Raw genomic sequence first — 24,236 nt, 5'->3', positions numbered from 1 at the left:
TATCCAACTCCAACCTTCCCCCTCTTAAATCTACCCTCAATGCTGCTTCACAACTTATTTCTCTCTTCCTCTGCATCTCTGATGCCCTCTCCGCCAGTCCCTACATTGACTCCTTGAAAACTACAAAATTACATTTTAAACTCCTCAAATGCAAATCTCCAATCCCCCTACATCTCCAAACTCATCTCTACCCACATTCCTTGTGGCTGCTCTGCCAGTGACTGCCACCTCACTACTTCACTGAATACCTCTTCCTACTGCTGCCTCCAGGACTTCGCCTGGGCTGCTCCCCAGTTGTGAAATGATCTCCCATGTCCTATTAGATTAATCTCTACTCTCCAAAGCTTTAAGCATGCCCTTAAGACTAATTTGTTCATTGAAGCCTATCAGCCCTCCTTCTAACTCCCATTTATTGTCTACCATCTTCATTCCCCCACTCGGAACCACCCTATTTATTTCTTCCTTCTTCCTTTAGGACGTAATTTCTCATGTGGAGGGACTTCTTTCCTCGTGTACTCTTTCTACTATTCCATCAGCCTCTCTACCTCTTGGCATGCTTCCTTAGCCCTGTTCTCTTGAGTTCAGGATTACTACACATTGGACATTACAATAACTCTCACTTCCTGTCTTGTAAATAATTTAATCTACATTACCCTGTTATCTGTTTGTGTTTGTTTATTCAATATGTCAGGTATTTATATTTTTTTCATGTAATATGTATTATGTAATGGGCTAAAGATCAATGCTGACTGTATATGTCAAGTACGGTGCAGCAGACCTTTTATCGCACCTAAAAAATAAATAATAATTTGATGTATATTTTCTTATACTGAGCTAATAATTATTGGCAGTAAGACCCTGTGTTCAAATTTCAGTATAGATAAAAAAAGACATAGCTGATATATTTGCTGTATTTTAATAATAATAACTTTTCTTTTCAGTGTTTTTATTAGAATTTAAGTGACAACCTAGAAAAGTCCATATTTATACATATATTGCAAATGTATGGTAATGTTTATAAATATTCATGCATTGCTAAGTGAGCTATTCAACTCTGTTCTATGAACTCTGCTGACATTAACTTATCTATTATAGTATCCTAATGGCTATTTCTAATCACTGTATGCATAAATCTTTGAATCATGCTCCTGAGGGTGCTATCAGCTGCTTTATAACAATTGAAAAGGAGTTTTCTATTCAGTAAAAATAATTTGATTGTTTTAAAGTGGGTTCTTTGATATATATAATTCTAGTTTAATCTAGATGAATATCATTAATAATCTGTCTTTACAAATTAATTTACTTATATATTTTGTTATGGTTTATTTTTAACAATGAATAATATTGATGTTAGTGTTACTATTGATATTCAGAACATACCTTTCTGCTCACACTCTCTGTCTAGATAATAGATGAATCCTAAACAATAGGTCCATTTGTTGACATAACAGGATGTCAGACTGTGCTGATCTAATTAGAATGTGAGATTTTACCACCTGCCAAGGTCTAATTAGAATTTTCCTTTGTAGTAAGTAGGAATGTTTATACCTCATTTACATGTCAGTGAGATTTACATGAGAGACCTGGAGACAAACAGTCTGAGAACCTTCTGGTCATCCTGGGAACTACTGAAGAGAGATGGGGAGGAATGAGCCCAGTGTTAGTAAGTTGGTGGCTGGAGAGCTGGAAGGAGGGAACAGTAATAATGATCAGGAGGGAAAGAGATAGAAGGAGAAATCTTCAGAGTAAGGTAATTATATTATACATAAGAATATACTGATATATACAGAATTACAAGTATTAGCGTTCACTACTGTGCATTGTATATTCTGTACTTTGTATTATCCATTAGTAAAAGTGTTATTGCAAGACAAAGCTGGGAAAACATGTGTTGAACTTTATATATCCTGATGATACATTGTACATTATATGTATCTGCTTTCTCCTATGGTTCTGGTGTAGCTAGATATAGAAAAACCTCTTTTGTATGAGTAAAACTTTTTTGAAGAGAACTTTCAGCCAATTGTTTGAAGAAGACAACAGATATTGATTAGAGCACATCACTGTTTATTTAAAATTGTTTGATAATAATTCATTGTTTGGTGCTTTTTCTTGTGTGATACTTTGTAGATATATACCTGAAGCAGTTGTCTAAGGAAAGAGCAGCCTCCTGTATGGTGTTAATTTATTTGTTTTGATTTTTATTTGTTTATTACTATTATTTTGTAATCAGTTAGCGCCACAAAGTTTATTCTTGTGAAGATATATAGATATGTACTCACTGGTCACTTTATTAAATACATATTTCTAGTACTGCGTACTACCCCCCTTTAGGTTGCTGCCGCATGAATTACTGATTATATATTTACATTACTGAAAAGTGTCTAATTTTAATTTTTAATACTTTTACTTCTTTAGTGTACTTGTTGTGAAACACCTACATCTAAAGATGTAAACTGTTAAATAATAGTGAGTATGTGGGGAGTCTATTTGGCACAGATAGACCTTCACATATTTAATTTAAGTATGTATGTTTCTGTATCACTGTGCACAAAAATAAAAACAATGATTAATGTCTAGGTCATAATTATTAGTGTATAAAACATGTTTGTATTCCGTATCCAATATAACATTACTATTGTTCAAGTAGTTTCATTAATGTAATGATTAGGCTGCTAAATCTTAACACTCTTTTTGCTTACAGGTGAATTAATGAGCAGGATTCCCATTAATAACAGAAGACATCTTGGAAAGGTCCTTGTTCTCTGAGCATCTGAGTGTTCCAAAACATCTTACCTACAAGTCATTTATACTACAGTGATCAATTCTTACAGCAGCTAACTTCATTTCTGAATAGGAGAAACTTTCTACAACTAATTTGTTATCAAACAGAAGATGAATCTAAAAGGAGAGAATCCCTATTTGTGCTCTGAATGTGACAAAACATTTTCACATAAGTCAAAACTGATTACACATCAGAGGAATCACACAGGAGAGAAACCATTTAAATGCTTTGAGTGTAGCAAATGTTTTACCCAGAAATCAAAGCTTATTGTACATCAGAGAATTCACACAGGAGAGAAACCATTTAAATGCCCTGAGTGTAGCAAGTATTTTGACTACAATGCAAATCTTGTAAGACATCTGATGACTCACACAGGAGAGAAACCATTTAAATGTTCTGAGTGTAGCAAGTGCTTTACCGAGAATGCAAATCTGGTTGAACATCAGAGGATTCACACAGGAGAGAAATTATTTAAATGCTCTGAATGTAGCAAATGTTTCACCCAGAAATCACATCTTATTGTACATCAGAGGATTCATACAGGAGAGAAACCATTTAAATGTTCTGAATGTAGCAAGTGTTTTGGCTACAATGCATCTCTTGTAAAACATCTAATGACTCACACAGGAGAGAAACCATTTAAATGTTCTGAGTGTAGCAAGTGCTTTACCAAAAATGCAAATCTGGTTGAACATCAGAGGATTCACACAGGAGAGAAACCATTTAAATGCTCTGAATGTAGCAAATGTTTCACCCAGAAATCACATCTTATTATACATCAGAGGATTCACACAAGAGAGAAACCATTTAAATGTTCTGAATGTAGAAAATGTTTCACCCAGAAATCAAATCTTCTTGTACATCAGAAGGTTCACATGAGATATAAACCATAAAAGAATACAGCAGTCTGGTAATTGGACTTGGGATCATTTTCTTACCTGTCGTGATTTTCCTGTTATCATCTAGAGCTGTATATAACTAGAGCTAGACAATGACAAAGTGGAAGCCCTTGTTAAGCTCTGTAATATACCGCTGTTCTGCTCATGCAGGTGCTGGGACTAGTATATAAAATAACGTTCTATCTAGTAGAGATTTCCAGCAGCTCTTCTCAGTACTGTGATTACTTCTATGACAGACAGAGCTATCAGCACTGAATATTTCTACAGTAACACTGCACACTGCCCTGTTTTACACTACATGTGCTCCTATTGGTCTATATTATAGCCTCCGTGTTCTTTACCTCATACTTTTCTATTATTGTCTTATCTCCCTCTGTTAACTATATATACAGAAAGGGTTATTTAGTAAATGTTGAATGTAAAATACTGTTACTGTAGCCTATAACAACCAGATCATCACATTTGCTGGTTTGATGATAGCAGGCTGCTAATAGCTGATATCTAGTTGCTATGGGTTAGAGCACATTCTTGTTCTTCACACCATGTTATTAATTAAGTCCCAAGGAGGACACATTGTTTCCCAGGGTACCTGTAAATGTCCTTCAAAAGTATTTCTTTTATTCTCTATAGTGATCGTCATCAGACAGCACTGACCTGTATATAGACTGAAGGACCATGTTCACACAATATCTGTAATTATTATTTATGTTACTGGCAGCTGTTTCTATCACACTTGATGTTTAGTAAAATGTGATATTGATAAATGTGGAGATTCTGTTTTTGATTGGGGAATTAATATCTTTTTCAGTAGTAATGAGTATTATACGCTCTGCTACATTTTAGATGATGGAACCAGGGGTGATAATTAGGTGGTCATCCTTCCTGACAACTTGGCAACCAATTATGAAAACACAGCAAGTGTCACGGGCACTAGGAGTTTTACCCAGAATTCACCAGGTGTAACTACACTTACCAGAAGTGCGGACCTCTGGGTAGTGTGGTGAATCAGTGGAACCATACAGTAGAATAGAGGAAAGGAATGTCAATAGTATAAATGCTGAGTCTTGGCACCGTGGAACTATGATGGTTCAGCAGTTTAGTAAACAGGATCAAATGAGAAAAGAGTCCAAGTGCTTAGCACGCAGGTAGCATATATCAGGCCAGTACTTGATAACTGGGTAACGTTAGGCAACGACCAATCAACAATATAGTAGAAAAGTCAGCGACTTGCAGCTACAATACAGAGGCACTTGTAGACTTTAGTCCAGCCAATAGGTACCATACAGAGTAGTAGCTATAGCACAAGGAAACATGAATGGTCTACAGCTGGTAAGTTTCACCACAGATATGTAGAGAAGACTTGTCCAGCGCAGGTATGGTAACAGAATAGCGTGAGTGGTTTGCAATTGGCAAGTTGTACCAATGATGTGAAGGGAAGACGTGTCCATGTGTAGGCGTGGAACGGAGTAACGTGAGTGGTCTGCAATAGGCAAGTTGTACCACTGATGTGTAGGAAAGACTTGTCTAGGCGCAGGAAGGGAACAGAGTAACGTGAGTGGTCTGCAATAGTCAAGTTGTACCACTGATCTGAAGGAAAGACTTGTCCGGGTGTAGGCGTGGAACGGAGTGACGTGAGTGGACTGCAATGGGCAAGTTGTACCACTGATGTGTAGGGAAGACTTGTCCAGGTGCAGGCGTGGAACGGAGTAACATGAGTGGTCTGCAATAGGTAAGTTGTACCACTGATGTGATGGGAAGACTTGTCCAGGTGCAGGCGGGTAACGGAGGTAGCGAGAGTAGTCTGCAGCGGGTAAGTTTTACTACCGATGTGGAGAGAAAACTTGTCCAGAAGCAGGTAGGCAACGGAGGTAGTGAGAGTAGTCTGCAGCGGGTAAGTTCTACTACCGATGTGGAGAGAAAACTTGTCCAGAAGCAGGTAGGCAACGGAGGTAGTGAGAGTAGTCTGCAGCGGGTAAGTTCTACTACCGATGTGGAGAGGAGACTTGTCCAGAAGCAGGCAGGTAACAGAGGTAGTGAGAGTAGACTGCAGCGGGTAAGTTCTACTACCGATGTGGAGAGGAGACTTGTCCAGAATCAGGCAGGTAACGGAGGTAATGAGAGTCGACTGCAGCGGGTAAGTTCTACTACTGATGTGGAGAGAAGACTTGTCCAGAAGCAGGCAGGCAACGGAGGTATTGAGAGTAGACTGCAGCGGGTAAGTTCTACTACCAATGTGGAGAGGAGACTTGTCCAGAATCAGGCAGGCAACGGAGGTAGTGAGAGTAGACTGCAGCGGGTAAGTTCTACTACCGATGTGGAGAGGAGACTTGTCCAGAATCAGGCAGGTAACGGAGGTAGTGAGAGTAGACTGCAGCGGGTAAGTTCTACTACCGATGTGGAGAGGAGACTTGTCCAGAAGCAGGCAGGTAATGGAGGTAGCGAGAGTAGTCTGCAGCGGGTAAGTTCTACTACCGATGTGGAGAGGAGACTTGTCCAGAAGCAGGCAGGTAATGGAGGTAGCGAGAGTAGTCTGCAGCGGGTAAGTTCTACTACTGATGTGGAGAGGAGACTTGTCCAGAAGCAGGCAGGTATTGGAGGTAGCGAGAGTAGTCTGCAGCGGGTAAGTTCTACTACCGATGTGGAGAGGAGACTTGTCCAGAAGCAGGCAGGTAACGGAGGTAACGAGAGTAGTCTGCAGCGGGTAAGTTCTACTACCGATGTGGAGAGGAGACTTGTCCAGAAGCAGGCAGGTAACGGAGGTAGCGAGAGTAGTCTGCAGCGGGTAAGTTCTACTACCGATGTGGAGAGGAGACTTGTCCAGAAGCAGGCAGGTAACAGAGGTAGCGAGAGTAGACTGCAGCGGGTAAGTTCTACTATCAATGTGGAGAGGAGACTTGTCCAGAAGCAGGCAGGTAACGGAGGTAGCGAGAGTAGTCTGCAGTGGGTAAGTTCTACTACCGATGTGGAGAGGAGACTTGTCCAGAAGCAGGCAGGTAACGGAGGTAGCGAGAGTAGTCTGCAGCGGTAAGTTCTACTACCGATGTGTAGAGGAGACTTGTCCAGAAGCAGGCAGGTATTGGAGGTAGACAGAGTAGTCTGCAGCGGGTAAGTTCTACTACCGATGTGGAGAGGAGACTTGTCCAGAAGCAGGCAGGTAATGGAGGTAGCGAGAGTAGTCTGCAGCGGGTAAGTTCTACTATCAATGTGGAGAGGAGACTTGTCCAGAAGCAGGCAGGTAACGGAGGTAGCGAGAGTAGTCTGCAGTGGGTAAGTTCTACTACCGATGTGGAGAGGAGACTTGTCCAGGAGCAAATGGATAACACGAGCAGAAACAGGAAACACCTCAGAGTCTCAAGGAATGAGAACCAAGAACAGGCAAAGGTAATAGGGCAACAGGTGCCTTAAGTACTGAGAGGTGATTAATTAACCAATGAGACTAGAGGCGAGGTATTAACAGTTCAGGGTTTCTGCACATGCGCAATCTTAGTCAAGATGGCGGACGGCCGCGGCTCAGGAGAGGCGCCGGCAGGAGCGAGAGAGACCCATGTCCCAACCTAGAGGCACTAACAGTCCGGGGAGTGACAACAAGGACACATTAGTAACATACAACAAATGTATTATCTATCTGTTTTTTGTTGCCGTCTCTGAAATATAAACACAGAGGACTGATTCATCAAGGAACGTAAATGCCTATTTGTTTTGCGAATAATCCGCAAACTTAATCTCTGTATGCCTCAACTAAACACAACAACGATAAAATCAGCTCCGTACTGAAATGACACTTACTACAGCTTACAATTTTCAGAGAGGGAACGGGTCAGGGAAGGAGCGTTCTCCCTTATTATATGTACAGTAAGGCCAAACACGGGCGCACGGACCATGTCTGATTCAAGCTTTGGGCATATCAAAGGCCTTATCTCTTGCTCCAGCTACATGACTAGTTAAGTTCTGATTACTAGGGGTGACAGTCTTGTATGTATGCTCTAACATGTGTTTGCAATCAGTAGCAACTGTAAAAAGGTATTTTATGTTCAGTAGACATTAGGAGCACCCTAAAAAATGTATTTCAACTGGAAAAAAATATATAAAAAAATACCTTTTGAAATTAAAACCGCATTACTCTCAGTATGTGTGACTTAATGAATCACACCCAGGGTCTTACTGCCAATCAGTAATTGCTCAGTAGAAGGAAAGATACATAGTATTCATAGGGGAAAATTCAATTAGGTGCTGGATTGCGGTAATGCGCAGAGTACCGAAGGTAATATAGGACCACAATAACGCAGATTTTCTTTTGCAGCCCTATGGGGTGCGAACAAAAATCAGGATTATTGCTGTGCCGCGGATTACCTTCACGCTCAGTAGAAGGACAGATACATAGTATTCCCTGCTAGCTGCTGTCTGTCCTTGTCTCCTGTCCTCCAGAGGAACAACTCACTGTGTAATGGTGGCTAATTAAGAACACTAAACTAACATTTCCCCATTATATATATATATATATATATACACATATCCATCAGCTCCAGTACCCTCCAATACCCTCAGACCACCTCCAGGCCCCACATGAAATTACTCCCCTACTTGAACTGCATTATTTGCATGAAAAAATAAAAATAAATAATAACTATTCTGTACCCACCGAGTCTACTCCAATATAGATATGCACTTTATGGACTCCCTTTTCATGCAGATGACAACCTTCCTATAGATCATTCCCATTTTACGGACACATTGTGGGGGGTTGTCTTATCATTTCATTAACACCCCACAACAATACTGAATGCGGTTGGATTAATCACTGCTTTCAATATGATCATTAGCTCTCGATATTGATGTCTACATCAAAGACTTCTTTTATTTTAACACTTCTGATGACATTCCTCATCTTCATCATCATCGTTTATATATATAGTGCACCACAGATACCATAGCGCTGGACAATCAGCTTATAGATATGACAAACATGGATATATTACACATATTAACTGATCCATAAATACAATTAAGTATAACAACATGTACATGGATACTCATGAGCTGGCATACGGCTAGTATGGATACAAGTATGAGTTCCATGTGAGTGAGTGAACAAGCAGCAGAAGGCTCCGCCATATCAGAGTCATTACTCTCTCTCTCTAGAATGTAACCTATCATGGGCAGAGTCCTCTTTTCCCTGAGCCTCATGTCTGTCAGTCTCATATTTTAAAAACTGACAAGAGGAAGTGCTGGTCTGGGTCATACAATGCTTTGAGGTCATAGGATTTGACGGCTGCAGTGTTGTACAGTGACAGCAATCATAAGACTGTAGCCAGTGAGTGGATACTTTGTATCCATCTGCAGGAGATCCCAATAAATAATTTTTGGCTGTAATCCTTAGAGGGAATATTGATCTGCCTCTGTCATCAAGTTGTCTCCATATCTATCACCATCAAGGAGGTGACGTATGTCGTCCAGAGGTGTTATAATAAATGCCACAACCAAGTTGCTTATGCTAAAAAGAAAACTTATATAGTCCGGCACTTTAAAACAAACAAGTAATCAAATCTCTATGTGTCAACATATACACAAATAGGAGATTTTTTGTTTTGTACCCAACATAACTATTTTGGGATAAGATCATCTGCCCACATCAAGGCATCTCTTGTAGGTGTAAAAAAAAACCCCAAAAAAACAGCGCTGTAATTCAACAAATTCAAAATTGAGATACCAATCTTTTATTCATATAAACATATAATAGAGATATATCTAAAAAATATATTGAGATATAATAAAACACAGTTTGCTATAATTCTCACATAATCCAGCATGTGATAATTGCAGAAATCTTCTCACCAATCTCATATAATGATGATCACTTTTCTAGATTCTAATTAATTACAAACACTCTTAATAGGACCATAGGACACTAAGCATCAGTCAATAAGTTCCAATGCTTATAGATGACAATTAGTATCCAGCAATGTCCCATCAGGTCTTCTATAGAAGGATGATAGTCATATATGTGAAGTCATTTTAAAGCCATTGGACCTGTAGTTCTGAAACCAAATATAAGATGACTAATGCTTATGTCTGTACTTATATATTCATCAGCTGCGATCAACATTCCCACTAGCAGCTCTTACCCGATGGTGTTACAGTGATCACAATGATCCTCAAATTGTAGCTGTCATTCATGGGTCCAGCGAGAGGGGATCCCTGCAGTGTGCCAGGAGATCTCTTAGATAGGTGCGATTTGTGGTCTGACCCAAATGGCTCCAATGTTAAAGGAAAACATTCCTGTTTTGTAATCATACCGCTTGGAATGACAGCTGGAATCGGTCCTTTTACGGTGATAATCAGTGAGTCCAGTTAAGGATCTTATGTTTGAGTTTGTCAGGGCAGAGGTGACTTGTTTCCTGAAGTGTTTCCTTACCAACAAGGTAGCTTCTTCATGGGAATATAATCAGTCACAATTCAACAGAAGTTGTGGTGACCTTATCCCAATATAGCTATATTGTGCACAAAATTCTCCTATTTATGCACATGCCTACACATAGTGATTTGTATATTACTTCTTTAGAGCGCTGGACTATATTTTCTTTTGTTTGCACATACACAGTGGTCTTAATTGTTCTGGCTGCACTCCTTGGTGTCACTGATCTCTAAAATGGTTCTGCTCTCTGTGGACAAAGCAGGGTGACCCCACTGGAGAGCCACACAATTCAATTCTAAACAAATATAATTCCTTTCTTCTGCATATAACCATAAAATATACATACACTGTGCAGTCACTCAGAGCCGTAACGACGGCGGTGCGACCGCCCCGGGCGCAAGCCCAAGGGGGCGCAGCCGCGCAATACCTGCCTCTGTGCCCAGAGGAATTGCCACTCTAATTCAGCTCCCCTACAAGCAACAATCCATTCCCGGCAATGCAGTGGAGCGCATGTGCGTTCCACCGAAAGCAGGAAGTTCAGCATTTGGAACGCATTTGCGTTCCACTGCATTGCCAGGAATGGATTATTGCTTGTAGGGGAGCTGAATTAGAGCGGCGACTCCTCTGGGCACGGAGGCAGGTATCGGGTGGAACGCAGGATGGTAAAAGGCTGAAGAAAAAAATCTGTTAGAACTGGAGAACACAGAGATCGAAGGAACCCAGGATTCTACTAGTTGGAGGTAGAGGCCGAATTAAATTCATGTGCTCCCTCATGTCTGTGGTTCTCCCAGGGATGAGTTGTGAGAGGGAAGGAGAGTGTGTTGTGGATATAATATACAAATGGTTCTAATATGTAAATCTACAGTATGTTATTAAGGATATTAGTAGTCACATTGGCTTTATATGTCTTGTATAAAAGTATCCTGTCCTCAGCATTGTGCTCTTATATTGTTGTGGATCACCTTGGTGACTTCCAATGTCCTTATGGCTTACAGTTGAGGGTGCATGATCCTATATATGTGCAGAATGTTATGCAGCTGAAGATAATAACCTCAATCCTATGGACACCAGTAACTTTACACAATCCACTAGCTGCACCCTCTAGTGGTCACTCACATATATGTTATAAAAGCTCTCTTCACATTATATTAGGGATGTCAGCTGCGTGTAGTCGCTATCGTTTACATCACCTCTGGGTTCTTCGCTACATTATATTTGTTAATTATTCTCTTTCACGGTCACTCTTTATAGTTAAGGAGTTTGAATTGTATTCTGAAGTGGAACTGTCTACTGTGAGTGTTACCAGGGGAGAGGTAATAGGACACAGAAGAGGTGGGGAAACAGGATGGATAGCTTTACATCACTTAATATATATTATGTATTATTATACTATATATTATATAGTATACACATTGTACAGATCTCGTGCAGAGACAGGGAGCACAATATAATGTATATTACATTCAGACCAGCACTCAGATTACACACATAAATATATTTATTAGGTTAATCCATTTGAGCAACAAGTTCATCCAGAGGTCGTTTTCTTTGTCACTTTTCCTGGTCTTTTGCATTAACTTGTTACTTAAATGTATTAACCTAATAAATATGGGTCTGATTCATTAAGGATCTTAAATGAAGAGGTATCTTATTTCAGTCTCCCGGACAAAACCATGGTACAATGCAAGGGGTGCAAATGAGTGTTCTGTTTTGCACATGAGTTAAATACTGACTGTTTTTTCATGTAGCACACAAATACTTGATAGCTTATTTATACACTGAAATTTAAAGTTGATATTTGTGTGCCACATGAAAAAACAGGCAGTATTTAACTTATGTGCAAAACAGAACACTCGTTTGCACCCCTTGCAATGTAACATGGTTTTGTCCAGGAGACTGAAATAAGATACCTCTTCATTTAAGATCCTTAATGAATCAGGCCCCATGATTTTGCGCTCATTCTGAGTGCTGGCCTGCTTGTAATATACAGGATCTTTTTACATAAACATAGGATCCTCTGCACTCAACAACGACATTATTAATGATATTCAAGCTGTAATCTGTATTGAAAAACAGAGAATGTCAGTTCTACATATTGTAATACAGGCTAAGATGACCAACTCACACCGAACTCTGCCCTTTCTGGCCAGTTCCTACACTAAATATAAACATACATCACTGTGCTAAACATATTAACATAATCATTGGAGATTTATATGTGTGTGTTATGTCTAATTTTCTTATGGTGAATCATATTGAAATCAGAGTTACTGCTGATATATAGAACAGATCTATCTGCTCACACCCTCTACACAGACAATAGTTGAATACTAAACAAAAGGTCCATTTGTTGACATAACAGGATGTCAGAAACTGCAGTGATCTCATTAGAAGATTTTACCTCCTGCTGAGGTCTGATTATAATTTTCCTTTGTAGTCAGTGACTTTAGGAATATTTATATCTTATTTACAAGTCAGGGAGGTTTACATGAGAAGCCGCTTTGATGAAAGAAAACACATTTTATGAGACCCCAATTTAAATATCACCTGGAGACAAACAGTCTGAGAATACTTTATTGTCATCTGGGAACAAATGAACAGAGATGGGGAGAAATGACTAAATAAAAATGTACATTTGTAATATATGTGTAAATATAATGATGGCCATTTATAGCATTTCAATTAAACTGTATGAGTCATATGTAGGGGCAGGAGTAATTTAATTCTCCCATAATCTTAAGAACCAAAATTTTGCCCCAAATAGTTTCACGAACCCTGAGGATCTGAATGTAGTATATGTATCATCATCATCATCAATTTATTTATATAGCGCCACTAATTCCAACACGTTATCTCTATGTATCAAATAATATCCATATAGGGGATATATAATTTTTTATATTTAAAATGTGGCAAGTGTTTTATATAACATCAAGGCCTTGTTAAATGTCAGAAAAGCCTAGAGTGGTCTAACAAGGGGACTTGGGGGCATTTTCCCTCTGGGATGATCTAAGTGTTAAGAAATAAGGCTGCAGTACACAATCACACAATGACAATAGGGCGGCCCTTGCAGAGCTCTGCATTATACTGCTGTCCTACTCATACATTACTTACATGATATAGAGAAGAAGACAAGAAATGTCTCACTTTAAAGCTTTGCCGTCCATGGATAGTCAGTATGGTGTAATTCCAGCATTTAGAGACACCACAGAGGTGCTGCAGAGACAAGCATAAGGGATTAGTCATTGTACCTGAAATGTGCAGATGCAGAAAACTATAAATATTGATAGATCATGTAAACAATGTTATATTGGTGAGAATAATCAGTACTATGCAGTGACTGGAAATATCAAAGGCAATGAGACTGGACTGTACAGTCACAGGTGACGTTCTCTGTAAATCGGTAACTAGTTTATTTGTACAACTGAGTTGTACAATGATGAATATGGATACTTGATGTTTTTTCTGTTTCATGCATATAAAATGAAAATATACCCTGAGACCTTTGTACTGGACACTGTATATGTTACATTATTTCTTGTTAAAATTGCAATTTTGGGTATTATCCTTTCACCTGAGAATTTGTACAATTCTTCTATCTTTTTACTATGCCAAAGTATGTGCATCCAATTCTGTATTTCCTGCCTTCTATTTCTTTTTAATTTTAAGTATATTTTTACTATTCCAGTATGTCACAGTCTAATAACCATGTTACTAATAAGCATTGTGACTGTTGTCATATTAAATTACATTTAATAATATTCTAAGATTCTCTTTATTTTAGTGAATGAAATATTATGTCTTAAATGATGTTCCCCACCCGCCATTAAAATATCTCTCAGTCTAAAAACCATTTACCAATAAGCACTGTGACTAATTGTTGTCATAATAAATTACATTTAGTAACATTCTGGCTTTGTTCTTAGAATCATTTATGTCTCAAACAGTCTTTCTGTTTATAATGCTATATTTTTGCAAGTAATGTTTCAATGATGGCAAATTTGGATAAATTGTGTTTTGATTGTATTTTGGTATGTTTGTGAGCAGCTGAAGGCTTCCTTTGTCACTCACCGGACCGTGAGTGCCTCTTCTCGGACATTTAGGAACCGTGGCCGTCCGCCATCCTGAGGGTCTGCGCATGCGCAGCCCTTTCCCATACTTCAGTGTATGTCCCTTTAACTCAATTGGCAGATCAGGCAACACTCCCTATATTAAGCACCTGTGGTCAACACCACGTTGCCTGATCTTGGAGTCTCATTCCCCATGAGTCTCTGAAGGTGTTCCTGTATTCCTCGTGTATTCAGCCCAGCTGATTCCTGTGGTTTCCAAACCACTTCTACCTCTGTGGTTTCCAAACCACTTCTACTCCTGTGGTTCCCATACCACTTCTACCATCAACTGTATCATCGTGACTGTTTGCTGATTCCTATCCGCTGCCTCCGTGCACTACAGTCTTCTAAATCACTTCATCGCTATTATTATCATTGTGGCTGTTTGCTGATTCCTATCTGCTGCCTCCGTGCACTCCAGCCTTCACTTCACTTCCACTCACCTGATCATCATCAAGTTCCTGAGCTGACTCCTATCCGCTGCTTCCGTGCACTACAGTCTCCAGCTTGCAACTCGTCTGTGTTCATCATCGTGACTGTTAGCTGATTCCTATCCGCTGCCTCCGTGCACTACAGCCTCCAGCTTGCAACCCGCCTGTGTTCATCACCGTGACTGTTAGCTGATTCCTATCCGCTGCTTCCGTGCACTACAGTCTCCAGCTTGCAACTCGCCGGTGTTCATCATTGTGACTGTTAGCTGATTCCTATCCGCTACCCCGGTGCATTGCCGCCTCATCTCAGCTCTCCTGTGTTTCCAGTCTACTGCTCACGTTGCCATCCGCTACACTCCTGGATCTACAGCTCCTGGTCTACTCTGCCATCCCGTGTTCCATCACTGTGGGTCCTGTTGGTTGCCCCTGGTTACCTCCGTGGGCGCAGAGCCCTGCTGCTGCTGTCTGCACTACCGTCCATCTCCTGCTGATCCGCTCTCCACGCCTTCACGTGTCCCGCTGGTCTCTACCCTCCTGTCAGCATTGGATTCGTATCTCATCTACTACTCCTCTGCTGGATCATCTCCATTCTCCTGGGTCCTCCATGAGTCCAGTTCCACGTGTTACTGATTCCTGTGGATTCGTGTCCCTGTTGGTCTGCTTACCTGTGCGCTGCACCTGCTAGACCGCTACCTCATCTATCCTGGGACTTCTCATCCAGCCGGCCTCCTGCCGCTCAGGTATCGCTGCACTCCTATCTGACTGCCTGCTTCTGAACCACGGTATGCATACTTCTCATTGACTGTGCTGGTGTATTGCATATCTTGCTGGACTATGTTTGGTTCTCCTCTGGAGTCTGCTATCCGCTGAGTCTATTGCCATCATTGACTGTGTTAACTTGTGCTGGACTACTTCAAGAGACTTTCTATATGTGCAGAGCTGTTCAGTCATTTATATATATTGTGCATGTTACTGTGGATCGTGTATAAGGTGCCTGTGTATATCCTGTGTTGCAGTCTCTCCCTGTGCACCTCCTCACATATATATTCAGTGGTACAACTTGCTCCTGACAGACCACTGATCCCTGTTTCCGGTATCGCCTGTTCCAGTACCCTCTCACATAGCAGTGGTACAACTTGCTACCGCAGACCACTGACTACCCGGATACCTCCACTTGGATTCCACTCCTTCACTCAGACAGCGGTACAACTTGCTATCCGCAGACCGCTGACTCTCATCACCCCTTTGTCTCTGTTGGACATTCCTCCTCACTACAGCAGTGGTACAACTTGCTATCGCAGACCACTGACTATCTTCACGTGCCCTTGTCCATACAGTTCCTCGTGTATTATTACCTCCATATTACCAGTGCTGCTAGTCATAGACTTTCCTGAGCATCTCATCAGTTACCATTTCCTGTTCCGTGATCACCCAGCTACCAGAGTACCCTATTACCATCTACATTGCTCTGGTAAGCCTACCACCTGGTGATCCCTGGGTAAAGACTCCTAGTGCCCGTGACAGTAAGATCAGGCCATGACAGACCCAGATACGGAACCTACTGCCAAAGAGATGCTGCAGCATCTGGTTAGACGTGTGGAGCAACAGGATGCCCGCCAACAGCTGTTACTTCAGTGTTATCAGTCATTAACCTCCCAAGGAACATCTGGACAGACTGTGACAGCTACTACTGAGGCTTCTGTGCTTTCCTCCGCTTCCCCATTGCCATCCCAGGTGTCTACAGCTTCCACGCTTCACCTGCCTACTCCGTCAAAGTATGATGGAGACCCCAAAACTTGTAGGGGTTTCCTCAACCAATGTTCAGTCCATTTTGAGCTCCAACCTCAAAATTTTTCTACCCATCGTTCCAGAGTGGCCTATCTTATCTCTTTGTTTTCAGGACAAGCCCTGGCTTGGGCCTCCCCTCTGTGGGAGAGAAACGATCCAATACTACAAGATAGTGCCAAATTCATTTCTACATTTCGAAGTGTGTTCGATGAACCAGGTCGTGTGACCTCCGCTGCTTCCAGCATCCTCCGTCTGCGACAAGGATCTCATACAGTAGGCCAGTACGTCATTCAATTTAGGATCTTAGCCTCTGAACTTCAGTGGAACACTGAAGCCCTAGTTGCCGCCTTCTGGCAGGGGCTCTCCGATAAAATTAAAGATGCACTAACTACTCAGGAGCTTCCTTCGTCACTTGAGGATTTGATCTCTCTATGCCATCGTGTTGATATGAGATTTCGTGAAAGAGAGGCTGAGAAAACGACTTCTGCTAAAGCACCTCTTCGTTCTAACCCTCAATTTCGTCCAGTGTCACCCACTGTGATTCCCATGGAGATAGGACGTTCCAAGTTATCTTCTGAGGAAAGGAAACGAAGAGTCAAGAATAGACTTTGTATCTATTGTGCTGATTCCACTCATGTTCTCAGCTCCTGCCCTAAGAGATCGGGAAATGCCAGGCCCTAACTAGTTCTGGAGAGGTGAAGTTAGGGTCCCTGGAGTCCTCTCCATCTTCTATGAAATCGAAAATTTGCGCTTTTGATGTTACAATTTCCTTTGCTTCTAAAACCTTCGAGTCACAGGCATTGATTGATTCCGGAGCAGCAGGAAATTTCATTTCCAAATCATTAGTAAAGCAATGGTCTCTACCAGTGATTACCTTAAAAACACCCATTACTGTGACGGCTATCGATGGATCACGTCTCATCAACGGTCTCATCACCCAGAGTACGTCTCCAGTAACCCTTCAGATTGGTGCCCTGCATCATGAAGAAATATCGTTTTTAATCCTTCCTGTTACGACAAGTCCGATTGTCTTAGGCCTTCCATGGCTTCAGTGTCACTCTCCCCAGATTGACTGGCGCACCCCTCAAGTCACGTCTTGGGGGTCTGAATGTCACCATCATTGCCTTTCCCAAGTCATTCCTCTCAAAGTACAGCAATCTTCCATCTCATCTACCTCATCGGGACTCCCTCCTCAATATGCTTCATTTACCGATGTTTTTGATAAAGCTCAGTCTGAACGTCTCCCTCCTCATCGTTCTTGGGATTGTCCGATCGACCTTCTTCCTGGCAAGACTCCCCCCAGGGGCCGGGTCTATCCACTCTCGTTACCTGAGACTCAAGCTACTTCTGAGTATATACAGGAGAACCTCCAGCGTGGGTTCATTCGACCTTCCACCTCGCCCGCTGGAGCTGGGTTCTTCTTCGTCAAAAAGAAGGATGGATCATTACGCCCTTGCATAGATTTTCGTGGACTCAATGCCATTACTATCAAGAATCGGTATCCCATTCCGTTGATCACTGAGCTATTCGATCGCATCAAGGGAGCCCGTATCTTTACTAAGTTGGATCTTCGTGGTGCCTATAATTTAATCAGAATCCGTTCCGGTGACGATCTTCACGGATCATAAGAACTTGTCATATCTCCAGTCTGCCCAATGCTTGAACCCTCGTCAAGCAAGATGGTCTCTTTTCTTTTCCCGTTTTGAATTAATAATTACCTTCAAACCAGCTGCCAAGAACAAAAAAGCTGATGCTTTATCTAGAGCCTTTGTGACGTCCTCTGATATAGAAGAGGGTTCCAACCATACCATTCTAGATCCCAAATGTATCTCACTGGCTGCTTCATCCACCAAAACACTACCATTTGGGAAGACCCTCGTGCCTCCTACTCTAAGGAGGAAAATCCTTTCGTGGTTCCATGCCTCTCGTTTTTCTGGACACGCCGGTGAACACAAGACTTTTGAGATCCTCTCTCGAAGTTACTGGTGGCCTTCAATGAGGAGAGACGTCAAAGAGTTCATTGCTTCCTGTGAACTATGCTCTCAGTTCAAATCCTCCCGTAGAACTCCAGCAGGGTTGCTACGACCACTACCCATTCCGTCCAAACCATGGACCCATATTAGTATGGATTTCGTTACTGACTTACCACCTAGTAAGAATCATAACACTATTTGGGTGGTGGTGGACAGATTTTCGAAGATGGCTCATTTCATCCCTCTGCCTGGTTTGCCTTCCTCGTCCATCCTGGCTGAACATTTCATTAAAGAGATCTTCCGTATCCATGGATGTCCGTCTGAGATTGTGTCTGATAGAGGAGTACAATTCGTTTCCAGATTCTGGCGAGCCCTTTGTAAAACCTTGGGCATACGATTAGCACTCTCATCTTCTTACCATCCGCAATCTAACGGACAAACTGAACGTGTCAATCAAGATCTTGAGACTTTTATAAGAATGTTTTCATCAGCCAATCAAGACAACTGGGTAGAGTTGCTTCCTTGGGCTGAATTCGCCCATAACAACATGTATCATGAATCATCAGGCAAAACTCCATTTTTTGTGGTCTACGGTCACCATCCGTCTTTTCCGGAATTTCCTGCCCTCCCGCCCACCCAAGTTCCTGCGGTGGAAACTGTTTGTCAGACCTTTAAAAATATCTGGTCTCAGGTTAAAACCTGTTTAAAGAAGACATCTATCAAATATAAATCTTTCGCAGATAAGAAGAGGCGGGCTATTCCCCCACTAAAAATTGGAGATCGTGTCTGGTTATCCACCAAAAATATTCGTTTGAAGGTTCCATCCATGAAATTCGCCCCCCGTTTTATTGGTCCATATAGGATCATTCAAGTAATCAATCCAGTATGTGTGAAACTTCTTCTTCCTAAGAATCTTCGGATTTCTAATGCCTTCCACGTATCCTTGCTCAAACCTCTGATTATCAACCGGTTCTCAACTCCTCCCTCAGCTCCGCAGCCAGTTCAAGTCCATCAGGAGGAGGATTTCGAGATCACTGAGGTGCTATCAGCAAAAATTTCGCGAGGAGGTCTTCATTTCCTCGTTCATTGGAAGGGCTTTGGTCCTGAGGAGCGCTCTTGGATCAAAGCTGAAGATCTTAATGCTCCTGCCCTTTTGAAGAAGTTTTATGCCAAAAATCCGGACAAGCCCGGTTCCAGGCGTTCTGTGCCCACCTTTAAAAGGGGGGGTACTGTCACTCACCGGACCGTGAGTGCCTCTTCTCGGACATTTAGGAACCGTGGCCGTCCGCCATCCTGAGGGTCTGCGCATGCGCAGCCCTTTCCCATACTTCAGTGTATGTCCCTTTAACTCAATTGGCAGATCAGGCAACACTCCCTATATTAAGCACCTGTGGTCAACACCACGTTGCCTGATCTTGGAGTCTCATTCCCCATGAGTCTCTGAAGGTGTTCCTGTATTCCTCGTGTATTCAGCCCAGCTGATTCCTGTGGTTTCCAAACCACTTCTACCTCTGTGGTTTCCAAACCACTTCTACTCCTGTGGTTCCCATACCACTTCTACCATCAACTGTATCATCGTGACTGTTTGCTGATTCCTATCCGCTGCCTCCGTGCACTACAGTCTTCTAAATCACTTCATCGCTATTATTATCATTGTGGCTGTTTGCTGATTCCTATCTGCTGCCTCCGTGCACTCCAGCCTTCACTTCACTTCCACTCACCTGATCATCATCAAGTTCCTGAGCTGACTCCTATCCGCTGCTTCCGTGCACTACAGTCTCCAGCTTGCAACTCGTCTGTGTTCATCATCGTGACTGTTAGCTGATTCCTATCCGCTGCCTCCGTGCACTACAGCCTCCAGCTTGCAACCCGCCTGTGTTCATCACCGTGACTGTTAGCTGATTCCTATCCGCTGCTTCCGTGCACTACAGTCTCCAGCTTGCAACTCGCCGGTGTTCATCATTGTGACTGTTAGCTGATTCCTATCCGCTACCCCGGTGCATTGCCGCCTCATCTCAGCTCTCCTGTGTTTCCAGTCTACTGCTCACGTTGCCATCCGCTACACTCCTGGATCTACAGCTCCTGGTCTACTCTGCCATCCCGTGTTCCATCACTGTGGGTCCTGTTGGTTGCCCCTGGTTACCTCCGTGGGCGCAGAGCCCTGCTGCTGCTGTCTGCACTACCGTCCATCTCCTGCTGATCCGCTCTCCACGCCTTCACGTGTCCCGCTGGTCTCTACCCTCCTGTCAGCATTGGATTCGTATCTCATCTACTACTCCTCTGCTGGATCATCTCCATTCTCCTGGGTCCTCCATGAGTCCAGTTCCACGTGTTACTGATTCCTGTGGATTCGTGTCCCTGTTGGTCTGCTTACCTGTGCGCTGCACCTGCTAGACCGCTACCTCATCTATCCTGGGACTTCTCATCCAGCCGGCCTCCTGCCGCTCAGGTATCGCTGCACTCCTATCTGACTGCCTGCTTCTGAACCACGGTATGCATACTTCTCATTGACTGTGCTGGTGTATTGCATATCTTGCTGGACTATGTTTGGTTCTCCTCTGGAGTCTGCTATCCGCTGAGTCTATTGCCATCATTGACTGTGTTAACTTGTGCTGGACTACTTCAAGAGACTTTCTATATGTGCAGAGCTGTTCAGTCATTTATATATATTGTGCATGTTACTGTGGATCGTGTATAAGGTGCCTGTGTATATCCTGTGTTGCAGTCTCTCCCTGTGCACCTCCTCACATATATATTCAGTGGTACAACTTGCTCCTGACAGACCACTGATCCCTGTTTCCGGTATCGCCTGTTCCAGTACCCTCTCACATAGCAGTGGTACAACTTGCTACCGCAGACCACTGACTACCCGGATACCTCCACTTGGATTCCACTCCTTCACTCAGACAGCGGTACAACTTGCTATCCGCAGACCGCTGACTCTCATCACCCCTTTGTCTCTGTTGGACATTCCTCCTCACTACAGCAGTGGTACAACTTGCTATCGCAGACCACTGACTATCTTCACGTGCCCTTGTCCATACAGTTCCTCGTGTATTATTACCTCCATATTACCAGTGCTGCTAGTCATAGACTTTCCTGAGCATCTCATCAGTTACCATTTCCTGTTCCGTGATCACCCAGCTACCAGAGTACCCTATTACCATCTACATTGCTCTGGTAAGCCTACCACCTGGTGATCCCTGGGTAAAGACTCCTAGTGCCCGTGACATCCTTAGAGTGCTAGCTCTGGTACCAATCCCTGGTGCTGGTAACAGTCTTGTTTTTTAAAAGTGAGTGTGAGATAGATGTTTGTAGTTTACTCATCTATAGATAGAGAGAAGAGGGATCCACACCAAAGACAAAATTCTGCACCACCTAGTGTATTATGTATACAATCTATTTTTGAGCATTTCCATGCACCTATATATACAATTTAATGTGTGGACTGATAACTCATCTCACATATATTTAATCTTCTCTAACTAAGAGCTGCTCCCCAGAATTTTTTTGGCCATGATACATAAAGAAAAAGGGGAAAAAGATGCGAATCAGGGCACTGTTTAACAGACTAAGTTTGAAAAAAATAATTGCTTAATTTAATTCATTAAAAACATTTCATATCCTATGTGCTGGCCATTTAGTAAAGTTTGCAAGCAAAATATTAAATTATAATATGAATTTGTGGAAAGTGATTGGTGCTTTGTACACTTAATAAAATTGGAAAAAATACATCTCATTAGATCCTCGGCAATTTATTTTGTTAACCTGTTATTATATTTCTTCAAAATAATCTAACAATGTGATTCCACTTGAAATTAATTGTAGCAAAGTCTATAGAAGTTACTGCAGCACATAAATTATACTCCTGACACAGAGAGTCTGACCATAAGTCACAGGTGCCGGCATGATTATCAGTATCAGCGGACGGAGCTGGTGTCTGACCTGCAGTCAGTCTTTGCTGAAACACTGTTATCTTATGTAGCAGTGTGGAAAGTAACATCTTAGCTTCTGAATCTTACAAAGTTCATTGAGCATTTTGCTTTATCCACTGACACCCAGGGCAGCTGTCACTTGTAGCCGATGGTTATGACAGATGAAGAGCAGAGATATGAAGGTAATTGGGTACAGTGTGTACAGCTGAATCGGCTGCTGATCGGGACTTCAGTCATTTACACAATCATTAGAGACAACTAATTGGTCTAAAGTTTTTGTAGTGTTTACCCATCTTAAGGATATTATCATTCTGGTGTAATTTAGATGAATATCATTAATTATCTGCCTTTACAAATCAGTTTATGTATATTTATATACTATTTAAACTAGTGATACATTTGGACACCATTTACCTGCAACATATTATGTTGTATGACTTTGAATAACTTTGTTAAATATTTGTATCTTGTTCCCCTAACCATCACTTATCATTGCTGAGTACAACACTTACAGATCATCTCTCTCTTTGGTAATTGCAGCGCTTGAGAAATATCTTTTTTACATTACTATATATTTTATTATAGTTCATTTTAAAGAATGAACAATATTAAAATGAGTTACTGCAGATATCTAAAAAAGGTCACTCTGCTGACACTCTCTGCCTAGACAATAGGTGAATTCTAAACAATAGGTCCATTTGTTGACATAACAGGATGTCAGAGACTGCGGAGATCTAATTAGAATGCAAGATCCTGTCAAGGTCTAATTAGAATTTCCCCATGTATTCAGTGACCATAGGAATGTTTATATCTCATTTACAAGTCAAGGAGATTTACATGAGAGACCTGGAGACAAACAGTCTGAGAACCTTCTGGTCATCCCGGGAACTATTGAAGAGAGATGGGGAGGAATGACTATAAATAGGCAGTATCAGCCCAGTGTTAGTGAGTTGGTGGCTGGAGAGCTGGAAGGATGGAACAGTAAGAATGATCAGCAGGGAAAGGGATAGAAGGAGAAATCTTCAGAGTAAGGTAATTATATTATGTATAAGAATATTCTGATATATACACAATCATTTGGAGATATTATGTTGTTGTTATATTTGTAAATGTGAGATATGCTTTTGTCAGAACATTGTTTATATAGTTAGTTTTGTAACCAAACAGAATTATAATTATTAATGTACATTACTGATGATGATGATGATACTGTACATTGTATATTCTGCATTTGTTGTATCTATTAGTAAATATTGTATTGTAAATCAAAGCTGGATATACATGTCTTAAACTTTAAATATCCTGATAATACACTGTACATTATATGTAAGTACATTCATATATGGTTGGCAGTGTAGTTAGATATTCATGAATATAAAAAAAGAGAGAAAGACTGTCGCACTAATTGCAGAAAGCTGTATCCTGGGCAATTTCATATCATTTATCTCATGTATACTAATGATTTTCATGTATATTTCCAGTTCTTTGTTACTCGGGTTATATCTTAAACTTTCTTATAATAGGATAAAGAAAAAAAAAGTTGTTCAGTAAGATGCACTATCAGCCTGTATGATTTTATCTATATGGGATATTCTCCAAAATAATAAATGCAAATGAACTTTTATTAGAATAGTTAAAAGAAAGAGCGAAATATAAAACCAATTATTATGTATATATAATTTTAAAATAAAATTTAATTTAAAAATTGCTATCTGCACCAAAACAGTCCTCTCTTTTGGTCTGTGGGATTATACTGAATATAGGATTGGAGGAATATAGTTGTTAATCCCACTTATCTCATTTGACATTTGTATCTGTAGTATAAAGTGGGTTTGAGATAATTATTGCTATATTTTCTCAATAACTAGTATAATTCCATTTTCCTGTAAATGTTTGGCGGTTCC

The 24,236-nt window shown here is 41.3% G+C and overlaps 1 protein-coding gene across 1 annotated transcript in view; it reads left to right on the top strand.

The window, feature by feature from the left end:
• Positions 1-24,236, top strand: part of LOC142150353 (uncharacterized) — a 68,513-nt gene that overhangs the window by 15,088 nt on the left and 29,189 nt on the right. Inside the window, 1 exon segment of the mRNA XM_075205550.1 lies at positions 2,912-3,659. Within this exon segment, the coding sequence (XP_075061651.1) occupies positions 2,912-3,659 (748 nt within the window).

This window comes from Mixophyes fleayi, chromosome 4, assembly GCF_038048845.1.
Source record: "Mixophyes fleayi isolate aMixFle1 chromosome 4, aMixFle1.hap1, whole genome shotgun sequence".
NCBI classification, from domain to species: domain Eukaryota; kingdom Metazoa; phylum Chordata; class Amphibia; order Anura; family Limnodynastidae; genus Mixophyes; species Mixophyes fleayi.
Note: the sequence above shows the minus strand (reverse complement) of the source record. Positions and strands in the feature narration are given on the sequence as shown.